General features: G+C 46.0%; 1 protein-coding gene across 3 annotated transcripts; it reads left to right on the forward strand.

The window, feature by feature from the left end:
* Positions 1–12: 12 nt before the first annotated feature.
* ATG4D (autophagy related 4D cysteine peptidase) lies at positions 13–20,496 on the forward strand. Of its 3 annotated transcripts, none has more exons than XM_033924534.1 (11): positions 13–243; positions 2,389–2,690; positions 3,659–3,742; positions 4,111–4,284; positions 4,699–5,014; positions 8,930–8,994; positions 9,073–9,206; positions 9,414–9,492; positions 9,578–9,654; positions 17,872–17,991; positions 18,231–20,496. In XM_033924534.1, the coding sequence occupies exons 2-11, from the start codon at positions 2,471–2,473 to the stop codon at positions 18,408–18,410; spliced, it is 1,449 nt and encodes a 482-aa protein (XP_033780425.1). In that variant the 5' UTR covers positions 13–243; positions 2,389–2,470; the 3' UTR covers positions 18,411–20,496. The 3 variants fall into 3 exon arrangements, with proteins under 3 accessions (XP_033780425.1, XP_033780426.1, XP_033780427.1); XM_033924535.1 differs by lacking the exon at positions 13–243 and adding an exon at positions 1,296–1,551; XM_033924536.1 differs by lacking the exon at positions 13–243 and adding an exon at positions 1,584–2,255.
* Positions 20,497–20,628: the final 132 nt, after the last annotated feature.

Here is a 20,628-nt window from a genome sequence, read left to right on the forward strand (position 1 = left end):
CCAAACCCGGACGCCAAGAGTCAGGGGAGGGGAGGACCTCAGAGAGGGCGGCTGGGCGCCGTCCGCCGTGACGTCAGCCCGCCCGCTGGGCCGGTGACGCGCTTCCGGCGGCGTTGCCCCGGGATACGGTGGCCGGGCAGGGGCCTGAGCTGCGGGAAGGCGGCGGTTTCCTTGTTTTACTGCCTCCCCCCCCCCCCTCGGCTGTTCTCGCGGCAAGAAAACAAAGCAAGCCGTGATTATAAGGTTTGAGGGGGAAGGGGAAAGAAAAGAAGGGGCGTGGTCTGATAGATGGGAGAGGAAGGGGGCGGAGACAAAGAGTCTGATAGGGGACTTGGGGGTCTGATCCTTAGGCTGGAAGGCAGAAGGGGGGCTGATCCTGGCAGATGAGGGTGAAGGGGATGAGGGTGGGAATTAAGTGGTAGATGCCTGGGATAGGGGGGTTGACTTGGGAGAAGATTTTAATGCTGGGAGAAGGGGGCTGATCTTGGCAGATGTTGGAGAGGATGGGGGGTTGGGAATTAAGTGGTAGATGGCTTAGGGGGGTTGACTTGGGAGAAGAGCTTTATGCTGGCAGAAGGGGGCTGATCCTGGCAGATGTTGGAGAGGGTGAAGGGAATGAGGGTGGGAATTAAGTGGTAGATGCCTGGGATAGGGAGGGTTGACTTGGGAGAAGAGCTTCATGCTGGCAGAAGGGGGCTGATCTTGGCAGATGTTGGAGAGGATGGGGGGGAGTTAAGTGGTAGATGCCTGGGATAGGGGGGGTTGACTTGGGAGAAGATTTTAATGCTGGCAGAAGGGGGCTGATCTTGGCAGATGTTGGAGAGGGTGAAGGGGATGAGGGTGGTAATTAAGTGGTAGATGCCTGGTATAGGAGGGGATGAATTGGGAGAAGAGTTTAGTGCTGGGCAAAGGGGGGGGGGGCAGATGTTGGAGAGGGAAGAGCAGGCTGAAGCTGAGTCAGAGGCTGATAAAGGACTGAAGATGGGAGTAGGGGCCTGATGCTGATAGCTCCTGGTCTGAGGGTTAGCTTGGGAGAAGGGGCCCTGTCAGATGGTTTTTTTTTTAATTCATTTTTCATATAACAACAAATGTATCATAAAAATTCATACAATTGCATTAAGTATACACTTGATAGTTCCATAACTTACTGTAAATACAACATATCCTTATATAGTCCTTACTATAATTTTAGACATCATATAATAGCAAAATTCTGCCCTGTCAGATGTTGAGAGAGTGAGAAGGAAGAGAAGGACAGACATGGAGGGATGGGAGAAAGTGTGCGAAACTGGGTAGGGGGTATAGGAAGAAGAAATGGCTTAGATGTCATGAAGGGGTTGATTTACAGGGAAGGAGCTGGGGGTGGTAGAAAATGAGTCAGAGGAAGGCAGATGAGGGCTTGGGAGAGGGTGAAAGGACTAGAGAGGGAGTGAAAAGCAATGGGAGGATGGGCTGGGATGGGAGAGAGACACATGGAAAAGTGACACTGAAAACAGAATTTAGGAGAAGAATCACACAAAGAGATGAAGCAACCCGGTTAGAAAAATAAAGGTAGAAAAGAAAAAGTTTATTTTAAATTTTTGGAAACTGGATTGTGTCAGCTTTGGAAAAGTGCATCTTTCTACGTTTTCATTTCCATTTTTGTCTTGTCTCTTATTCTGTATTGGATTGAGGGTCCATGTTCTGCATCGATGATTGAGGTTAAGGATCTGTCGCAGTCTAGCTTGTTCTAGTTTTTCAACAGGACCTGTATTGGTACTCTAGAGTCTAGTGCACTGCTCCCCCCTGTAGCATGTGTAAATGTTAAATGTACAACGCTGTATACCCCTTTCAGCGCTATAGAAATGATAAATAGTAGTTGTAGTAGTTTCATCTCTCTGTAGGATGCACCCTGCTTTTAAAGACCTCTGGTTCCTGCAGATACTTTAATGAATTGCATGTAAATCTGCAAAACCCTGTGTGTTTATGCTGGAAGTGGTGCAGCTGGGAAGCTTTGGCTTAATTATCCGTCGTCACAGCGTTGAGAAAATCACAAAACACTGCCTTGTGCTGCAGCTCCATGCAGGTCAGTGTACCTGGTGCAACCTGTTTGGCAACATCTGGAGGGAGGCCCTGCTTGCACTGGCTCCGATTAGCTGATGTGTGAAGATGCACAGTTCTGACTGGACAAGGTCAGGGGATCAGGCAGGTGTGCTAGGGCTATGGACTAATCTTGGAGGGTGCGACGGTGTGTGTCAGAGATTTAGGAGGTGTAGGTGAGGATTTGCGATGGCTGCAGTGCTGAGATGTCGCTTGTGTCTTCTGCTGCGTGCTCTATACCGTTGTATATGTTGACTCCCTGGCTGCTACCTTAATTTTTTTTTTCTTTCTGTGTTTTACCCCACCTAGTGCTTCCTGGCGATGAACTTGCCCCTAGGACAGCGGTGTTGGCTCTGGACGTTCTCCCCTTCCCTTCACCACCAGAGACTAAATGAATACTGTCTGGCCTGGCCCAACCCATCTGGCAACCACGAGCCAAGGAGAATCGCGCCAGCCCCAAGACCGAGGGCTGTGCGTGCTGCAGCCTGCCGCCCCCGATAAGGACTGTGACAAGGCGTTTGTCAGGGAAGGGAGCACCCTGCAGAATGACCTGGATGAAGTGGACAAGCTGAAGAGCAAATTCATGTCGGCATGGAACAACATGAAATACAGTGAGTCATGTGATGTCATACTATGATGGTGGAGGCTGGTGACCTGGCACCGCTGCACGTCCCTCTCAAGATTCTTGGTGATGAGCAGGGGGCATAATTCATGCTTTCATTAGGCAGTTGGTCAAGATTTTGTTAACATAGCAAGGGGGAAGTCCCACCTTGTTACGAGCCAGCAGTGCATGTGTTTTTCTGGCCCCAGCCAAAGGCAGTTAATATCCAACCATCATCCGAAAGCTTTTCCAGGCCAGTTGAGGTTTGCTCTGTGCTTCCAGGCCAGACTGTGATTGAAATAAAATGTATTTTCAATTCTATGTAAATGCATTTGGCCATAATGATTTTATTTTATAGTATTTAGAAATCAGCAGTTCTGATTCTTCGCTCTAGCTGTGCCTTTCAAATTTAAAATAACACTTTTGTCTGCCAGCTGGGGAGGTATGGGCAGAGCAAAGAGAGGAATGCTATTTCTGATTAATTTCTCAATGTTTAAATACCAACCCACTTTCCCAGCATTAAGTGGGTGTGAGCCAGTACCCTGAGGACAAAGCTAGGATGCCTGTAGATTCAAATCCCACCCCACCAGCAGCTGCACCCCCATTCTTTGTTAGCTCTTCTTTTGTTCTCGGCCCCTCCTGTGTTGTGGATAGTTCTTTGGGATGAAGTACAAGAAAAGTAACCTTGAACCTCAAATGCGAAAGTGAGTGTGATCTAATGCACCTTTATTGCTGTGGCACAGTGATTACAGCTACAGTCTCAGCACCCTGAGTTCAAATCCACGCTGCTCCTTGTGACCCTGGGCAAGTCACTTGGTTCCCCATTGCCCCAGGTATATTAGATAGATTATGAGCCCAGCAGAACAGACAGCTTGAGTACCTGAATAAATTCATGGAAACTATTCTGAGCTCACTTGGAAGAAATACATGCCTGGCATAATCTCAGAGTAGAATATTTTCTCTTTCTTCCCCTGCAAGGTTGGACCATGAAAACAAAGCCGAACTTCAGCAAATCCTCACCCCTCTACCTGCTGGGCCATCATTACCTCCTAGCTAACAAAGGTGAGTCTTATGTCCTGCCCAGTTTTTAAGCACTGGTTCTCGGTCCAGTCCAATAGAAAAGGGGTTTTTTTTCTCTATGTTTTTGTTTTATTTCTACACATTACCAGAAAAGAGAGCATTCTGGACCTTGTAGTTTGAACAGGGACTTGTGGTTGTTGACTAGAAGAGATATAGGATCATATTGAAGAGTATATGAAGCTGATATTAGTGTGTTGTGGGAGCTTTTTGAACACTTCCCACTCTGTTTCTATTGGCATGTGTGAGCAGGTCAGCCCAAGGGTCTCATTCACGCAGGACCCTTGCATTGCCCCTTTCCACAATGCTTTGTACTGAGACTAATCCTTTCTCTTGTCTCTTCTGTGGCCTAGAGGACACCGAGAGGTTCCAGAAGGACTTTGTGTCCCGGCTCTGGTTCACGTATCGGCGGGAGTTCCAGCCACTGGAGGGTACGCTGTGGACGACAGATTGTGGCTGGGGCTGCATGCTGCGCAGTGGGCAGATGTTACTGGGCCAAGGTCTCCTACTGCACCATCTGTCCAGAGGTTAGACCTGAGAAAGGTTACATTGTAGACTAGGAAGGGAATTTGTTTCTCATATCATTTCTCTCTTTCTCGCCCGTCCCCCATCCATTTAGACACCAGTAGGGGCAGTTAGGACTTAAAGGTTGTGTGTGTTGAGGTGCGAATCTGAGCTTTGCCCTTCAGCTCAGGGTCCGTGAAGTAAAATTACAAGTATAATCTTGCCATCTTATATGTTCTGAGCTCTGGGTTAGGGTTAGGTGCCCTCTTTCGCAGTGCAGTGCACAAACTATTTGAGAAACCTTGATCTTGAGAAGCAGGTGCCAGAATTGTTTTTTTTGTAAACTGTTATGCCCTTGTGATATTGGAGTTGTAAACTGAAACTTATTTTCCTTTATTCATTGGCTTGTGGGACACTGGTGGTTAATGATTGTTTAGCCTGGACCTGCTCTGATGCCTTGTTTACCAGCCTAATGGAGCGGGAACCTCAGAAAAGCATCTCCCCCTCGAAATCCACCGGCCCAGGCCTCAGGACACAGGAGAGGAGCTGGCCTCCGAGAGGCGTTTCCATCCAGTCACATAGTGCCAGTCCGGCGGACCCGGTGAAAGAAGCTCTCCACCGCAAAATTATCTCATGGTTCTCGGATCACCCCAGGGCCCCGTTCGGGGTGCATCAGCTGGTCGAGCTGGGGAAAAGCTCAGGGAAGAGGGCAGGAGACTGGTACGGCCCCTCCATCGTTGCTCACATAATCAGGTAGGCATGTGAGCTGTTTCAGTTGTGTCCATTTCTTTTTTAGATCCACACACCTCTAGGATTTTCCTGCTTTTACTGGACTATCACAAGGGTGGCAAGTCTTTAGACACAGGAGATTGCCTGAATGTTACTACTCGCCTTAGCAGGCCATATAATTCACTGCTAACAAAACTCAATGTGATGACGGGATGAACATAAATGACCACCAGAATGGTCCGTTAGGCCCAGATCCTCACCAACTACCTGGAAGACCATAACCTACTTCACCCCTCACAATTCGAACCAACCACAGCACAGAAACACTACTTGTAACACTACTAGACACAGCTCGACAACAAATTAGCAAAGGCAAAAAGATGATGCTAATCCAACTTGACCTCTCCGCAGCATTTGACCTGGTCGACCACTCCATACTGCTACAGATACTTGACGCCATTGGGATCTCAGGGTTTCAAGGATTCCTCAAATCAAGAACCTACAGGGTAAAGTCCAATAATATCAAATCAGAACCATGGTCCAACCCATGCGGAGTTCCACAAGGATCACCTCTATCACCTACGCTCTTCAACCTCTTATTTCCTCCCTTGGAGCCACTTTAGATAACTTAAATGTTACATCCTTCAGCTACGCATACGACATCACCATACTCCTCCCCTTCAACCCATCAGAGCCCACCACTACAGCAAAACTGGAAATAACCCTAGATGCAGTGGAAAAATGGATGGTAGACCACAAACTGAAACTAAACTCAGATAAAACAAAATTACTTCTGCTCGAAAAGGCCAAAACTCCCACCATTACAGAACTGAAAATTAAAAACTCTAAATACCCAATACAGCCCGAACTCAAACTCCAGGAGTAACGATAGACAGATGCTGCACAATGCAGTCCCAAATCAATAAAACATCCCAGAAAGCTTTTTTAATTATGAGAAATCTACGTAAAATAAGAAAATTCTTCGACCCAGCACAATTCAGGCTAATTGTCCAATCCCTAGTCTTAGGTCTACAGGACTATTGCAATTCCCTCTATCTACCTTGTCCTGCCAACATGATAAAACAACTTCAGACTATACAAAACACTGCCCTCAGACTGATCTACTCCCTGAGAAAATATGATCATATTACAACTGCCTTCCTTGACTCTCACTGGCTACCTATGCAAGCACGAATTCAATTCAAATTCTACTGTCTATTATTCAAAGCATTAAACGGCTCCACCCCCCCTATCTAACAACCGCCTAAACCAGATCCTCACCTCAAGACAAAGAAGAACTCCGAACCCTTTTGCCTTCCCTCCACTCAAGGGCACTCAGCGCAAAAAGATGTTTGATCGCAAGCAGCAAAACTTAACCACTCCATCTCCAACCTGTTGACAGCAACGGGCGACTTCAAAACTTTTCGAAAAGAAATCAAAACCCTACTTTTCAAAAATTTATCCAGATATCTTAACCCAACCCTTCCCCCTCCTCCTAGATAAATTCTCCCCCAAAACTTCCACTTAAATAATCTCTTCCTCCCCAAAACACCAACCAAGTATTCAGATCCCTGAAATGTAACGTAATCTTATTTGTACTCTAACTGTAATCTATTTGTTATATCACACAGTAACGTACAGTCAATTTAATATCCAATTTGCAAGTTCTTCTGGAATTAATCCAGGTACCTCTCCTCCTTTGTAACCAAAAAACAAAACAAAACCCAAAACTGTTGTAACTTCACTGGAAATGTCCAGTTAGCTCTTTTGTAATCCGCCTTGAACTGCAAGGTATAGGCGGAATAGAAGTCCCTAATGTAATGTAATCCTCAAACCAGCCCATACTTCCGTTAAAAACACCATCCAACACCGGTGTTTATAACTGAGATTTGAGGTGCATACTGGCACCTAGAAAATCGGTGCCAGAATTGTGCCTATGTAAGCGATGTAGGCCATTGAACGCCTAAGTAGGCATGTGTTAAGTGGCCAATACCAGAAGTGGCAGGTGGCATAAAGCTCCACTGTAGGCGCAATTCATGGAAAGATGGGTGCTGGAAAATCCTGGCTTACATTTCCAGCACCTGGGTTTCAGAAACCGACACCAATATGTCAGTAATTTAACATCTATTCCAATATATAAATCGACAAATCTAACTATATGGTTAAACTGCAAGATACAAATTGGCAGATTTAAGGTCATCTGGAAACATTGGATGATTGCAGGGATACGTTATTTTGCGTATTCTAGGCATCTTTATACTGAGCAGAAGATCAAGTCTAAGTGGAAATATAAGCGACCTCTCAACCCATAACCAGTCTGGCAGTTGTTCCAAAAGCTCTGGGAGGACCCAATACATACCTTGGCGCATGATATAGGATTGGTGATAACCTATAAAAATTTGAAAAATGTACCCCACCCTCCCTAATTGGCCTTTGCAAAGACACTAGAGCAATTCTTGCCATTTTACCCAGCCAAATAAATTTAACCAGAATACTATTTAAATTTTTATAGAAAGACCCCCTGAAAAAAGACTGGTATCATGCCCAATTGGTAACAAACCACAGGTAGAATCATCATTTTAACAGTTTGAACTCTTCCCCACCACGATAAATGCAAAGGATTCCATTGCTCACACAACTCTTACTTTTTGTAATAAAAATTTTTCATTAGGGATACGTATTTTGGATGATGTTATTTCTAATTGTAAACTGCTTGACTTTTCACAGTTGCAACATAAATATGGACTTAATACAAAAAGGAAATTATAATAAATTTAAAGAAATCTGGCGGCCGTTAACAAAATATTGCAGTGAATGAATACCATTTTCCCAATATGAATACTAATACAAATGAAGGGTGGGGTTTTTCCCCCAAGTTTATTATGTATTTGATTAATCGCTTATATCGACTTCTAAGCGATGTACAAAAGATAAAAATATTGGGTTACAATAATCAAAGGGAAACAAATTATATAAATATGACTGACAAGACAAAATTAATTGATACAGAAGGAAGGGGGAGGTGCAGAAATATTTAGCTCATTAGATAAGAATTCTTATACAATATATTTGATGGCATATAGAAGGGAAGGGATGGGAGGGAAGAGGTTAATTTGATAAGAAATTCAAGTGATGTATACAATTTTAATATGTCAATGATTTATACACTTGATGTAAGATGTAAAATGAATAAAGAAAAAAAAAAAGAAACCGACACCAATTCATGATTGATAAACTGTGACTGAGTTCAAAGAAGCGTGGGATGAACACAGAAGATTTAGAATCAGAAAATAATATTAAAGATTGAACTAGGCCAGTTACTGGGCAGACTTGTACGGTCTGTGTCTGTGTATGGCCGTTTGGAGGAGGATGGGCAGGGGAGGGCTTCAATGGCTGGGAGGGTGTAGATGGGCTGGAGTAAGTCTTAACAGAGATTTCGGCAGTTGGAACCCAAGCACAGTACCGGGAAAAGCTTTGGATTCTCGCCCAGAAATAGCTAAGAAGAAAAAATTTAAATTGAATCAGGTTGGGCAGACTGGATGGACCATTCGTGTCTTTATCTGCCGTCATCTACTATGTTACTATGTATACAATCAGTGGCTGCCAATATCGGTGCCAGTTTGACAATCCAGGCCTACTTCTGTCTTTCCAAACAGATGCTAATACTCTCAAACAAGACTGGTCCTGTTGTCTACGGTTCCACCAACAACAAAACTCTGGTTAATGACCCTTGTGTGGGCCATTTTCCGAATATACTTCCCATGGTCTTGCAGGCCCCATAACATTTCCCATCCCTGGATTATCAGGATTCCAAGGGTTTGCATTGTGACTTTTCACAAGTGAAAGATGGAACAGCCTGTCCTGCATTTGCCTGATGTGTGATCAGAGCTTGTGAAGGATCCTAATCAGCGGTCTCACTGTGTCTCCCTTGTGCTACAGGAAAGCGGTGGAAGGGACGTCGGAAGTCTCGGAGCTCTCTGTCTATGTTTCTCAGGACTGTACCGGTACGTACCTCTTAAAGAGCCAGGAGCTTTGCCTCGGTGCTTTTCCTTTATTCTTACTGTCTGCTGGTCCTTTCTCAGTGTATAAAGCAGACGTAGAGCAGCTCTTGGGCTGGGACGTTGTACCGTGTGGGCCCAGAAAAGCTGTGATAATTCTGGTTCCGGTCCGTCTGGGAGGAGAGACGCTGAATCCCATCTACATGGACTGTGTGAAGGTTAGTAGTTATCTGTGTTCACTCTTAGGGTTATGGAGCTACTGAGACGGGCGAGGTTTGATGTGAGGTGCCTTCCCCCGAGCATCGCAGGCCGTGTGACAACTTCTTCCTGCCTAGCCTGAGCCAAGCAGTGTTATTTTCTGGGGAGGGAGAAGCATTTCTCTGTTGGAGTGGTGCTACTGCACTGGTATTTTGTCTATTTAACAGGAGATCCTGAGGCTGGAATCCTGCATCGGGATCATCGGAGGGAAACCCAAACACTCGCTTTATTTCATCGGCTATCAGGGTGAGAAATGTCCTCCTGCCCCGTGCTTGAGTCATTAGACTGTGTTCCTGCGAGGACCGTTAACCTCTTCTTTGTCTTCCTTCAGATGAGTTCCTCTTATACCTGGACCCACATTACTGCCAGCCTTTTGTGGACCCTGCCAAAGAGAGTATCTCCCTAGAGGTGAGTCCATAGCAAAGAGACGAAGAAAAGCTAAATCTCTTCACACACATCTAACGTCACCATTTATTTTTTTTCATCGAAACGGGACATCTATTCATTTTCAGTCCTGCCCCCAATTTCTTCCATTCATTTTTCATGTACACACAATATCTTATTAATTCATAATGGTAACCATAAATTTAAAAAAACCAAAGCACACTATACGCAGAGAAAATGTTAATTATAATTTACGAGTCAGTTGTTTTTCAAAGATGTCAAGGCAGATGATTTTAAAATATGCAATGTCATCTTAGTAACTATAGAAAAATAGACAAATATAGTGCAAAATATAGACAGCAGATATAAATTCTCAAAACTGACATTTTGATCACAATTGTCCCTTTCTATTCCCTCCCTCCTATGTCCTTAGTGCCCTCAGTGCCTCTGTCCTGTGTTCTTAGTGCCCCCAGTGCCTCCTTTCTATGTCCTTAGTGCCCTCAGTGCCTCCTTCCTATGTCCTTTGTGCCCCTTCCCATGTCCCCCTCACTGCCTTCCAGTCTTTGTCCCACCTCCAAAGCCAGCCTGCCTGTCTACCTCCCTCCCTCCCACCCTGCCACGCCAAAGCCAGCCTGCCTACCTCCTCCTCTCCTTGCCGCACAAAAAAAAAGCCTCCCTCCAGCGCCCGATTTAAAAAAAATAAAATAAAAACCCCGGTACTACAGAAGCATATCACACATCCAGATTTCAGTATACTTACTTTCTTGTGCAGTATTCAAGTTTCCATTACTTTAAAGCTGTGTGAAGATGATTTCAAGGAATATGCCTTTTAAAGGAATTTGGTCCATTTGATTGCAATATGAATGCATAAATCTGCTGCTGGCCAGAGTCTGTATCCACCTTTGCTGCTGTTATTTCTCTAGTGATTGCCAGAAACTTTATCTTTGCACTTTGAAAGTATTTCTGTGCTACAGAATGGACAATTGCATGGTAGAAAGAAGTGGCAGAACTGGAAAAATGCCTGTTTTTGCTTGCTTCTCTTTTCCAAGGCTTTACTTTTTTAAAATTTGAAAATCCTGTAGCATTAACTTATGATACTGTGATATTTGGCATAAGAGTCAGATATCGGCAAACAATAACAAACTGTTATTGATTATGACAGGGGTTGCCATTCAATATATTATTAACTATTGGAAAGATCATAGCAGACTTAACTTTAATTTTTGGTGGAATTCACTATGTCATTTATATAAAATGGAACGTTCAATAGCGGTACAAAAAGGAAATTATAAAAGATTTAATAAAATATGGGAGCCATTGACATTGTTTTGTAATGAATAAACACCATTTTTCTTTTGAAGATACATCATTTAAGGAAGGGTGGGGGGAGGGTTTGTACACTTGAAGAGAGGGTAAAATGAATTAAGAGAAATAGTGTTGGGAGGGAGGGTGGGTTATGGGTTTATATAGCACAGTTACTTACCGTAACAGGTGTTATCCAGGGACAGCAGGCAGATATTCTTGACTGATGGGTGACGGCACCGACGGAGCCCCGGTACGGACAATTTTAGAGTGATTGCACTCTAAGAACTTTAGAAAGTTCTAGCTCGGCCGCACCGCGCACGCGCGAGTGCCTTCCCGCCCGACAGAGGCGCGCGGTCCCTCAGTTAGTATAAGCCAGCTAAGAAGCCAACCCGGGGAGGTGGGTGGGACGCAAGAATATCTGCCTGCTGTCCCTGGATAACACCTGTTACGGTAAGTAACTGTGCTTTATCCCAGGACAAGCAGGCAGCATATTCTTGACTGATGGGTGACCTCCAAGCTAAGAAAAAGAGGGATGGAGGGAAGGTTGGCCATTAGGAAAACAAATTTTGCAAAACAGATTGGCCGAAGTGTCCATCCCGTCTGGAGAAAGCATCCAGACAATAATGAGATGTAAAAGTGTGAACTGAGGACCAAGTAGCAGCCTTGCAGATTTCCTCAATAGGAGTGGAACGGAGGAAAGCTACAGATGCTGCCATTGCTCTGACTCTATGGGCCGTGACAGAACCTTCCAGTGTCAGTCCGGTCTGAGCATAACAGAATGAAATACACGCTGCCAGCCAATTTGACAGCGTACGTTTAGAAACGGGACGTCCCAATTTATTTGGATCAAAGGACAGAAAAAGTTGGGGAACTGATCTGTGGGGTTTCGTACGCTCCAGATAGTAAGCAAGAGCCCTTTTACAATCCAAAGTATGCAGAGCTTGTTCCCCAGAATGAGAATGAGGTTTTGGAAAGAAAACAGGTAGAACAATGGATTGGTTGAGATGAAATTCAGAAACAACCTTGGGGAGAAACTTTGGATGTGTACGCAGAACCACCTTGTCATGGTGAAAAACCGTAAAAGGTGGATCTGCAACCAGTGCATGAAGCTCACTGACTCTCCTGGCAGAGGTAAGAGCAATAAGGAAAAGTACCTTCCAAGTGAGAAACTTGAAAGGAGAGGTAGCTAAAGGTTCAAATGGAGGCTTCATTAAAGCGGAAAGAACCACATTGAGATCCCAGATAACAGGAGGGGCTTTAAGAGGTGGTTTCACATTGAAAAGCCCACGCATGAACCTGGACACCAGGGGATGAGCTGAAAGAAGTTTTCCATGGACTGGCTCATGAAAAGCTGCAATGGCACTGAGGTGGACTCTGATGGAAGAGGACTTAAGGCCAGAGTCAGACAAAGAAAGTAAATAATCCAACAACGTCTCCACTGCCAGGGAAGTGGGATCAAGATGATGAAGAAGACACCAGGAAGAAAATCTCGTCCACTTTTGATGGTAACATTGCAGAGTGGCTGGTTTCCTGGAGGCATCCAGAATGGAATGAACGGGCTGAGACAAAAGAGTATCAGTCGAAGTCAGCCCGAGAGATACCAAGCTGTCAGGTGTAGAGACTGGAGGTTGGGATGTAGAAGGGTTCCCTGCTGTTGCGTAAGCAGAGATGGAAACAGAGGAAGAAGAAAAGGTTCCCTGGAACTGAGTTGAAGTAGAAGGGAGAACCAATGTTGCCTGGGCCACCTCGGAGCAATCAGAATCATGGTGGCTCGTTCCCTCTTGAGCTTGAACAAGGTTCTCAACATGAGAGGCAGAGGAGGGAAGGCGTACAGGAACAGATTCGACCAGTCGAGGAGAAAAGCATCTGCTGCTAGACGGTGCGGAGAGTAAAGTCTGGAGCAGAATAGGGGCAGCTGATGATTGTGAGGAGCTGCAAAGAGGTCTATCTGAGGAGTGCCCCATTGAGTGAAGATAGACTGCAGAGTTACAGGATCGAGTGTCCACTCGTGAGGTTGGAGAATTCTGCTGAGTTTGTCCGCTAAAGAATTCTGTGCCCCCTGAATGTATATAGCTTTCAGGAAGAGATGGTGATCTATGGCCCAAGTCCAGATCTTCTGGGCTTCCTGGCATAAAAGGCGAGAGCCTGTCCCACCCTGTTTGTTGATGTAGTACATCGCAACCTGATTGTCTGTGCACAACAGAAGGACCTGAGGAAAGAGAAGATGTTGGAAGGCCTTGAGGGCGTAAAACATCGCTCTGAGTTCCAGGAAATTGATTTGATGCTTCTTTTCCTGGGCTGACCAAAGACCTTGAGTCTGGAACTCGTTCAAGTGAGCTCCCCATGCATACAGAGAGGCGTCGGTGGTGATGACTAGTTGATGAGGAGGCTGATGGAACAGAAGACCTCTGGATAGATTTGAGGATACCAACCACCATTGAAGAGACTGACGAAGAGATGATGTCACAGATATGTGTCGTGAGCAAGGATCCGACGCTTGGGACCACTGAGTAGCAAGGGTCCATTGAGGAGTGCGCAGGTGAAGACGTGCGTGAGGTGTGACATGAACTGTGGATGCCATGTGCCCCAAGAGTACCATCATTTGTCTGGCTGAGATGGAAGGTAGTGAAAGCACCTGCTGACATAGAGACTGAAGGGTCTGAAGACGATTGGATGGTAGGAAAGCTCTCATTAGGAGTGTATCTAGGATCGCTCCAATGAATTGAAGTCTCTGAGTGGGGATGATATGAGATTTGGGTAGATTGATCTCGAACCCCAGAAGTTGTAGAAACTGGATGGTTTGGTTGGTGGCCAGGAGAACTGCTTGAGCGGATGTGGCTTTGATCAACCAGTCGTCCAGGTAAGGAAATACATGAAGGTGGTGAGAGCGTAGAAATGCCGCTACCACAATGAGACATTTGGTGAATACCCTTGGAGATGAGGCTAGACCGAAGGGCAGTACCTTGTATTGGTAATGACAATGATTGATCATGAATCGGAGATATGGTCTTGAGGTTACATTGATCGGTATGTGAGTGTAAGCCTCTTTGAGATCGAGGGAGCATAGCCAGTCGTTTTGATTTAGAAGGGGATAAAGGATGGCTAAAGAAAGCATCTTGAATTTTTCTTTTACCAGATGTTTGTTGAGATCGCGAAGATCTAGGATGGGTCTGAGATCTCCTGTTTTTTTGGGGACTAGAAAATAACGGGAGTAGAATCCCTGCCCCTTTTGATCTAGAGGAACTTCTTCTATAGCGTTCAGAAGGAGGAGGGATTGGACCTCCTGAATAAGGAGGGCAGATTGAGGACTGTTCAAAGCAGACTCTTTTGGCAGGCTTTGAGGTGGAAGAGTCTGAAAGTTGAGAGAGTAGCCGTGGCGGATGATGTTGAGGACCCATTGGTCCGACGTGATTACTTCCCACCGGCTGAGGAACAGAGAAAGTCGACCTCCTATAGGCTGAGGCAGGAGAGCAGGAATAGGGATACTGGCTATACTGTGGAGAATGAAGTCAAAAGGGCTGTGACTTCTGCTGAGGAGGTTGTTTCACAGATTGTTGCTGCTGCTGCTGTCTGGGAGGCTGACGTTGTTGTTGCCTCTGACGCCTGGGTTGCTGAGCAGTGGTAGTTAATGGACGAGCTGTGAAGCGGCGTTGATAGGCCGACTGCTGTCTATATGGCTTTGGCGGAGGAGGCTTCTTTTTATTTTTAAGCAGGGTATCCCAGCGCGTCTCATGAGCAGAGAGCTTTTGTGTGGTTGAGTCCATGGAATCCCCAAAGAGCTCATCCCCTAGGCACGGGGCGTTGGCTAACCGATCTTGATGGTTAACATCAAGCTCGGATACCCGAAGCCAGGCCAAACGGCGCATAGCCACCGACATTGCTGTCGCTCTGGATGTAAGTTCAAAGGTGTCATATATGGATCTAACCATAAACTTACGTAATTGGAAAAGAGACGACAAGCAGGTGTGAAAAGAGTGATGCTTCCGAGAAGGAAGATATTTTTCGAAAGAAGCCATGGTGGTAAGGAGATGCTTTAAATAAAAAGAAAAATGAAAAGCATAATTACTAGCCCTATTTGCTAACATAGCATTTTGGTAGAGCCTCTTACCAAATTTATCCATGGCCCTTCCTTCTCTGCCAGGAGGGACAGATGCATATACACTGGCTCCTGAAGTCTTTTTAAGGGTGGATTCGACAAATAATGATTCGTGTGGAAGTTGAGGTTTGTCGAACCCAGGAATGGGAATTACCTTATATAGAGAATCCAGTTTACGTGGGGCCCCTGGGACAGTTAAAGGAGTCTCTAAATTCTTATAGAAAGTTTCCCTCAAGATGTCATGAAGGGGAAGTTTCAAAAATTCCTTTGGAGGCTGATCAAAATCAAGGGCATCCAAAAAAGCTTTAGACTTTTTGGATTCAGCCTCCAAAGGAATGGACAAGGATTCACACATCTCTTTCAAAAAACAGGAGAAAGAGGAAGTGACCTGTTTGGAGGATGGGTCAGGGACAGCTGAATCCTCCTCCTCTGAGGAACATTCGCCTTCAGAAAGAAAGGGTTCCTCTGAGTCTCCCCACAGATCAGGGTCCCTGACATGGGGAGAATGGTCCCGAGACTCAGGTGTCGACGCTTGAATGTGTCGGGTTTTGCGCACCGACTTACCCGACCTCATCGATACCGAGTCAGGAGATGTTATCGGTCGCACCGGTGCCGAAGTCTGTACCGATTGATGGTGAGCTCTCGGCTCCGGTGCAAGGACTGGCATCGATACCGATGAGGTTAGGTGAAGCGGTACCGAAACAGTGGAAGCGGGTAACACGGGTTCCACAATCGGTATCGATACGGGTTGTTCCGCAACCGGTACCGATAGCTCGGTGCGGGCCGGCACTGGAAGGTTCGGTGTCATGATAGCAGGAAGGAGCCGTTCTAATTGCTCCTTAAGCTGCACCTGAAGGATGGCCGTAATGCGGTCATCGAGGGATGGCACCGGTACCGCTTTTTTCTTCTGCGGTACCTGCGGTGCCGCTCGACGCCCCGGAGATGAGGAGCCCGATGTCGAGGGACTCACCTCTATAGGGGCGGAGCGCTTCCGCTGGCGTCTTACAGGCGGCAGGATTGGACTCACTGCACTCGAGGCCGGAAGACGTTCCAGCGGGGAAGGCTTCTTAGCCGGCTTACCTGACTGTTGAGACGCCGGTGTGGAATCACGCGGCGTCGAAGACGAGGGTGCCGACTGAATCGGTGCCGAAGCCGGAGTCGAAGGAACGGGGTCGGACATCTCGGTACCGAACAGTAATCGCTGCTGTATTTGGCGATTTTTTAATGTCCGTTTTTTTAGAGTAGCACAGCGGGTGCAAGTAGAGGCCTGATGCTCAGGACCCAAACACTGTAAACACCAGTTGTGTGGGTCCGTGAGAGATATAGGCCTAGCACACCGCTGGCACTTTTTAAAACCCGGTTGAGGGGGCATGAAAGGAAAAACGGCTTCCGCCAAATCGAAGGCCGAGGCTTCGATGGTGGCAGAAGGCCCCGCCGGGGAAAATCAAATTAAGAAAGAAAAAATATTTTTTTTTTTTTTTTTTTACAAAAAAGAAAAAAAGAAATGAAATAAGGCCAATTAGCCAAAAAGTTTACGCGAGCGGGAAGGCAATAGAAAAAAAGTTTCAACAGCCGTTGAAAAAAACGCGTCTTCTTAGCTCCGCGGAAACTAAGAAACTGAGGGACCGCGCGCCTCTGTCGGGCGGGAAGGCACTCGCGCGTGCGCGGTGCGGCCGAGCTAGAACTTTCTAAAGTTCTTAGAGTGCAATCACTCTAAAATTGTCCGTACCGGGGCTCCGTCGGTGCCGTCACCCATCAGTCAAGAATATGCTGCCTGCTTGTCCTGGGATAAATATATATATATATATATATACAATTGTTATTGTTTTGATGGATTTATCAAGTGTTGTTTCTGAGACTATGTATGATTTTGCTTGTACACTTGTTGAATGATTAAAAAGGAATAAAGAATTATAAAAAAAAAAGCTTTTTTCTAATGAAATAGTACTGTAAAATTCTGTACAGTATGCCAACTCTGCCTGATATGGGGTTATGGCATTATAGCTAAGTATCAAAGCACCGATAAATGCAATTCATTATTTTTCTGTATACAATTTACTAAATAAAAAGCTCATTTTTTTAAAAAACCCCGGTCCGCCGCCGCTACTTACCTCCCTGCTGCTGCTAATCGCGGCCCAGAAGCCTTCATCCCGACGTCAATTCGGACATCAGAGAGGACGTTCCAGGCCAGTCAATTGCTGCCTGGCTGGCCCGGAACATCCTCTCCGACATCAGAATTGACGTCGGGAAGAAGGCTTCTGGGCTGTGATTACCAGCAGCGGCAGCAGGGAGAGCAGGGGAGGGGGGTTTAAATCGGACGCCGGAGAGAGACTTTTTTTTTGCGTGGCAGGGAAGGACAGGAAGTGATCGCCTGTCCCGTTGTCCCCGCGCACAGCTTTGGGACGCTGTCCCTGAAAACGGGACATTTCGGCGTCCCGAAGCTGTGTGTGGGGACAACAGGGCAGGGGATCCCAAAACGGGACATATGGTCACCTTACACATATCTGATGCGCCTTGTGTGGTTTCAGGGGCCATGCTGCCACCTCTTTCTAGGCCACTACTACTATGAATTATTTGTAGAGTGCTACCAGATGTATGCAGAGCTGTACAGAGTCACAGCAGAGACAGTCCCTGCTCGAATGGGCTTACAGGGTGCCAGGATAGGGGTTACAGTTGGCGGGGATGGTTAAACTGCTGGCTAGGGTGGTGAGCAGAGGGCAGTGGGGAATAGGACTACGAGTTAGCTATCATGTAAAAATTAGGGAGGGAGAAAAGACAGCACGTATATATGTCTGGCAGTGGTACTGAAACAGGTCGCTCTACCTGTCTCCCTCCTGCAGTCTTTCCACTGTAACTCTCCACAGAAGATCGCCTTCAGCAAGATGGACCCCAGCTGTACCATTGGCTTGTACGCCCGCAGCCGGCAGGAGTTCAGCGTGCTGTGTGAGCAGCTCACCAAGGTAAGGGCTGGGCTGGGCGCCTCAAACTTCCTTTCTGTGCTTCTATGTACTGGGCCGTTTGGCTGCTCTTAACTCTAATTCACAGTGTAAGGCTTACTCGCTCCCTGCAACGTTTCATTGGGATGAGAGTCTCTTATGGGAGAGCACTGAAAGCAAGATAACAGCACTGGATTTGGGTTTGCCTCTGTGCTGTGCTTGAGCTGGCTGCTAAGACATCTTTCTCTTTCCCTCCCCTCCAGGCTCTGAATTCATCCTCTGTGAAGGAGAGGTATCCTGTGTTTACCTTTGTAGATGGTCACGCTCAGGAGTACGGGCTGGACAACGTTTGCACACCCTCAGAACGGGCCGGGCCCACCCCAAAGGCAGGAGCAAGGGGAAAGGCTAAGCGACCCAGCGCCGATGAGTTTGTCTTTTTATAAGCCAAATGAGGGATCAGAACATTCTTACAGGGAGCACGAGAGCTGGACTAGTGCAAACTATACAAGGTGGATATAAACTGGATCTTGGGCCTAAAATAATCCTGGTCCATCCGGAAGGGGAGATGCCAATTCTTGTCTCCCAAGCACACGTAAAGGTCAGTAATGTGTTCTCTCCGAGTGCATCCCAAATTGTTCAAGCTAGATTTCAGAACAGGTGAAATTAGTGACTACCTTACCCGGAGCAGAGACAGTGCACAAGATCCGCACAGAGCTGGCAGACAAAAAGCTACTTTTTTTCTAAATTATTATTAAAATTAGACCTTGGTTTATTAAGGATCAATGGTTCATTTATTGTTAGCCAGGTTAATTACCTCTACCGAGTGTTTTCCGCGGACTGCAGGTGCCAAGCTTGGGCATTTGCTGAAGGTACAGAAGATCTCCCGCCCATCCATCAGAAGCAGATGCCCAAGCTTGGCGCTGTTGGATGATTGCCACAGCTGGTTGACAGGTTCTGCTCAGCTGTGGAGAACACGTTGCTCCAGACCTGGACAATAAGATCAGGATGTGTAGGTGACTTTTTTCTGATACTCAGTGAATCATGTGGCGATGCGAGAGAAACACCGGGAAATGTGTGTTTCTGCTTTCCTGATTTGAGGGTTTGGAATTCATCTCGCTATGAACAGTGCCAGATCTTGAGTGGCCGCGTAATCCAGGACGGGTTTTACACAGAGGGTGTGATGGAGCTCCTGAATGAATAGGCATCTGGTCTTGTGTGTATTCATTTTGGCCATCCAGAAACCCTGGTCTGGAGCAGCAGCTGCTGTTTGCTTGCACTACAACCGTGAAGTCATTACACTGGACAGCTTGTCTTTTCCCTGAACTGTCTAACAACAAACAGAGTGTTTTGTTTTGGGGTTTATATGCAAATACCGGCTCCTGGCATGGGGTACACAGCCTTTCTGGAGGGCTTTTTTATAAAGAACAAGATGGCGTTTATATTTTACCTAGGATTGTGTGGTGCAGGACACTTTGTTTTTGTGTTTTGTTTTGTTTTAAGCATTGTTGGTCACAGAGCAAAAGCTGTAATCAGGAAAATACTGCAACATTTTCCTGCTAGCATACTCTCTTGTAGCCTTGTACCCCCTTTCCTCCAGAAAAATGACTTGGTTGTGGGCTACTGGGCCTGTAGGGGAGACCAGTACTTTTTGAGATGCGTCTCTGATAAGGATGTGTTTTGTTTAAAATCTGAAAGAGAAATTGCAGACGCGAAGGGATGGACTTATCCAGCTGTAAAACTCAATCTCTGGCTTTCTAAAGTCCACCCCGGAGCTAGAACTGTGAAACCAAAAATACACAAAGCTCTTCTTTTAAAAAAAAAAACAAATAACAGTGAGAGCTGATCTTCACTTAATGGGTTCCTTAATAACATTTCCCCTAAATTCTCTTGCAACCAATGTGCTTTTCTTCCGTTTTCACAGGAAGCTCTGCCAGTTTGCCTGAGGCCTCGGGTGACCTCGCTCCTGTTTTAGAAAGACAAGAACAGGTCCTCGGTGCTGCTTCTGCAGGAAGGAGGTCACCTGAGGCCACAGGCAAAATGGCAGAGTTTCCTGCCAAAACCAAAGAAAAGCCATCCAGTCTGGAGGGACTAAAAAGAAAGAAAATTAGCAGGTAAGAACCTAATTTCTCCTTCAGATTTGTGGCATTTCAGCCCTGCTGTTAAGGCAAAACAGTACTGAATTGTATTACCTGAACAGGGGAAGAAGTTAATAAATCCCCAGCTGTGCCCAAAGCTCCTGTCACCATCTTCGGCAGGCCCAGGTGACATTTGATAAGAGGAGGCAGAGATGTGGCTTTCTCTTTTTGCCGAGGAGCAGGTGTGAAACGCTTCTGCAGAGCTCTGCCTCGGACTGCCCCAGGTCTGGATCATCTCATTTTCTGCATCACTGTTTATCTCTTGTGGCTGTTGCTTTCAGTGTTAATTTCCCATTTGTTCAATTCTGTAACTTTTTTTCTTGACTTTGTATGTCTTAAAGGAGAAATGCATTTCTTTGGCTCTGTGGATAATAAAGTCTGGCACTGGTTGGTTTTCTTTCTGCTACTTATTTTAAACATTCGGGTTGACTTATCTACATTTTAAGTGAACATCACTACAGGCAGCGTTCCATTTATTTACTTTTTAGTTAGTGGATCTGTTATACTGTCTTTCAAATAGAAACTC

Source organism: Geotrypetes seraphini, chromosome 16 (assembly GCF_902459505.1).
Source record: "Geotrypetes seraphini chromosome 16, aGeoSer1.1, whole genome shotgun sequence".
NCBI classification, from domain to species: domain Eukaryota; kingdom Metazoa; phylum Chordata; class Amphibia; order Gymnophiona; family Dermophiidae; genus Geotrypetes; species Geotrypetes seraphini.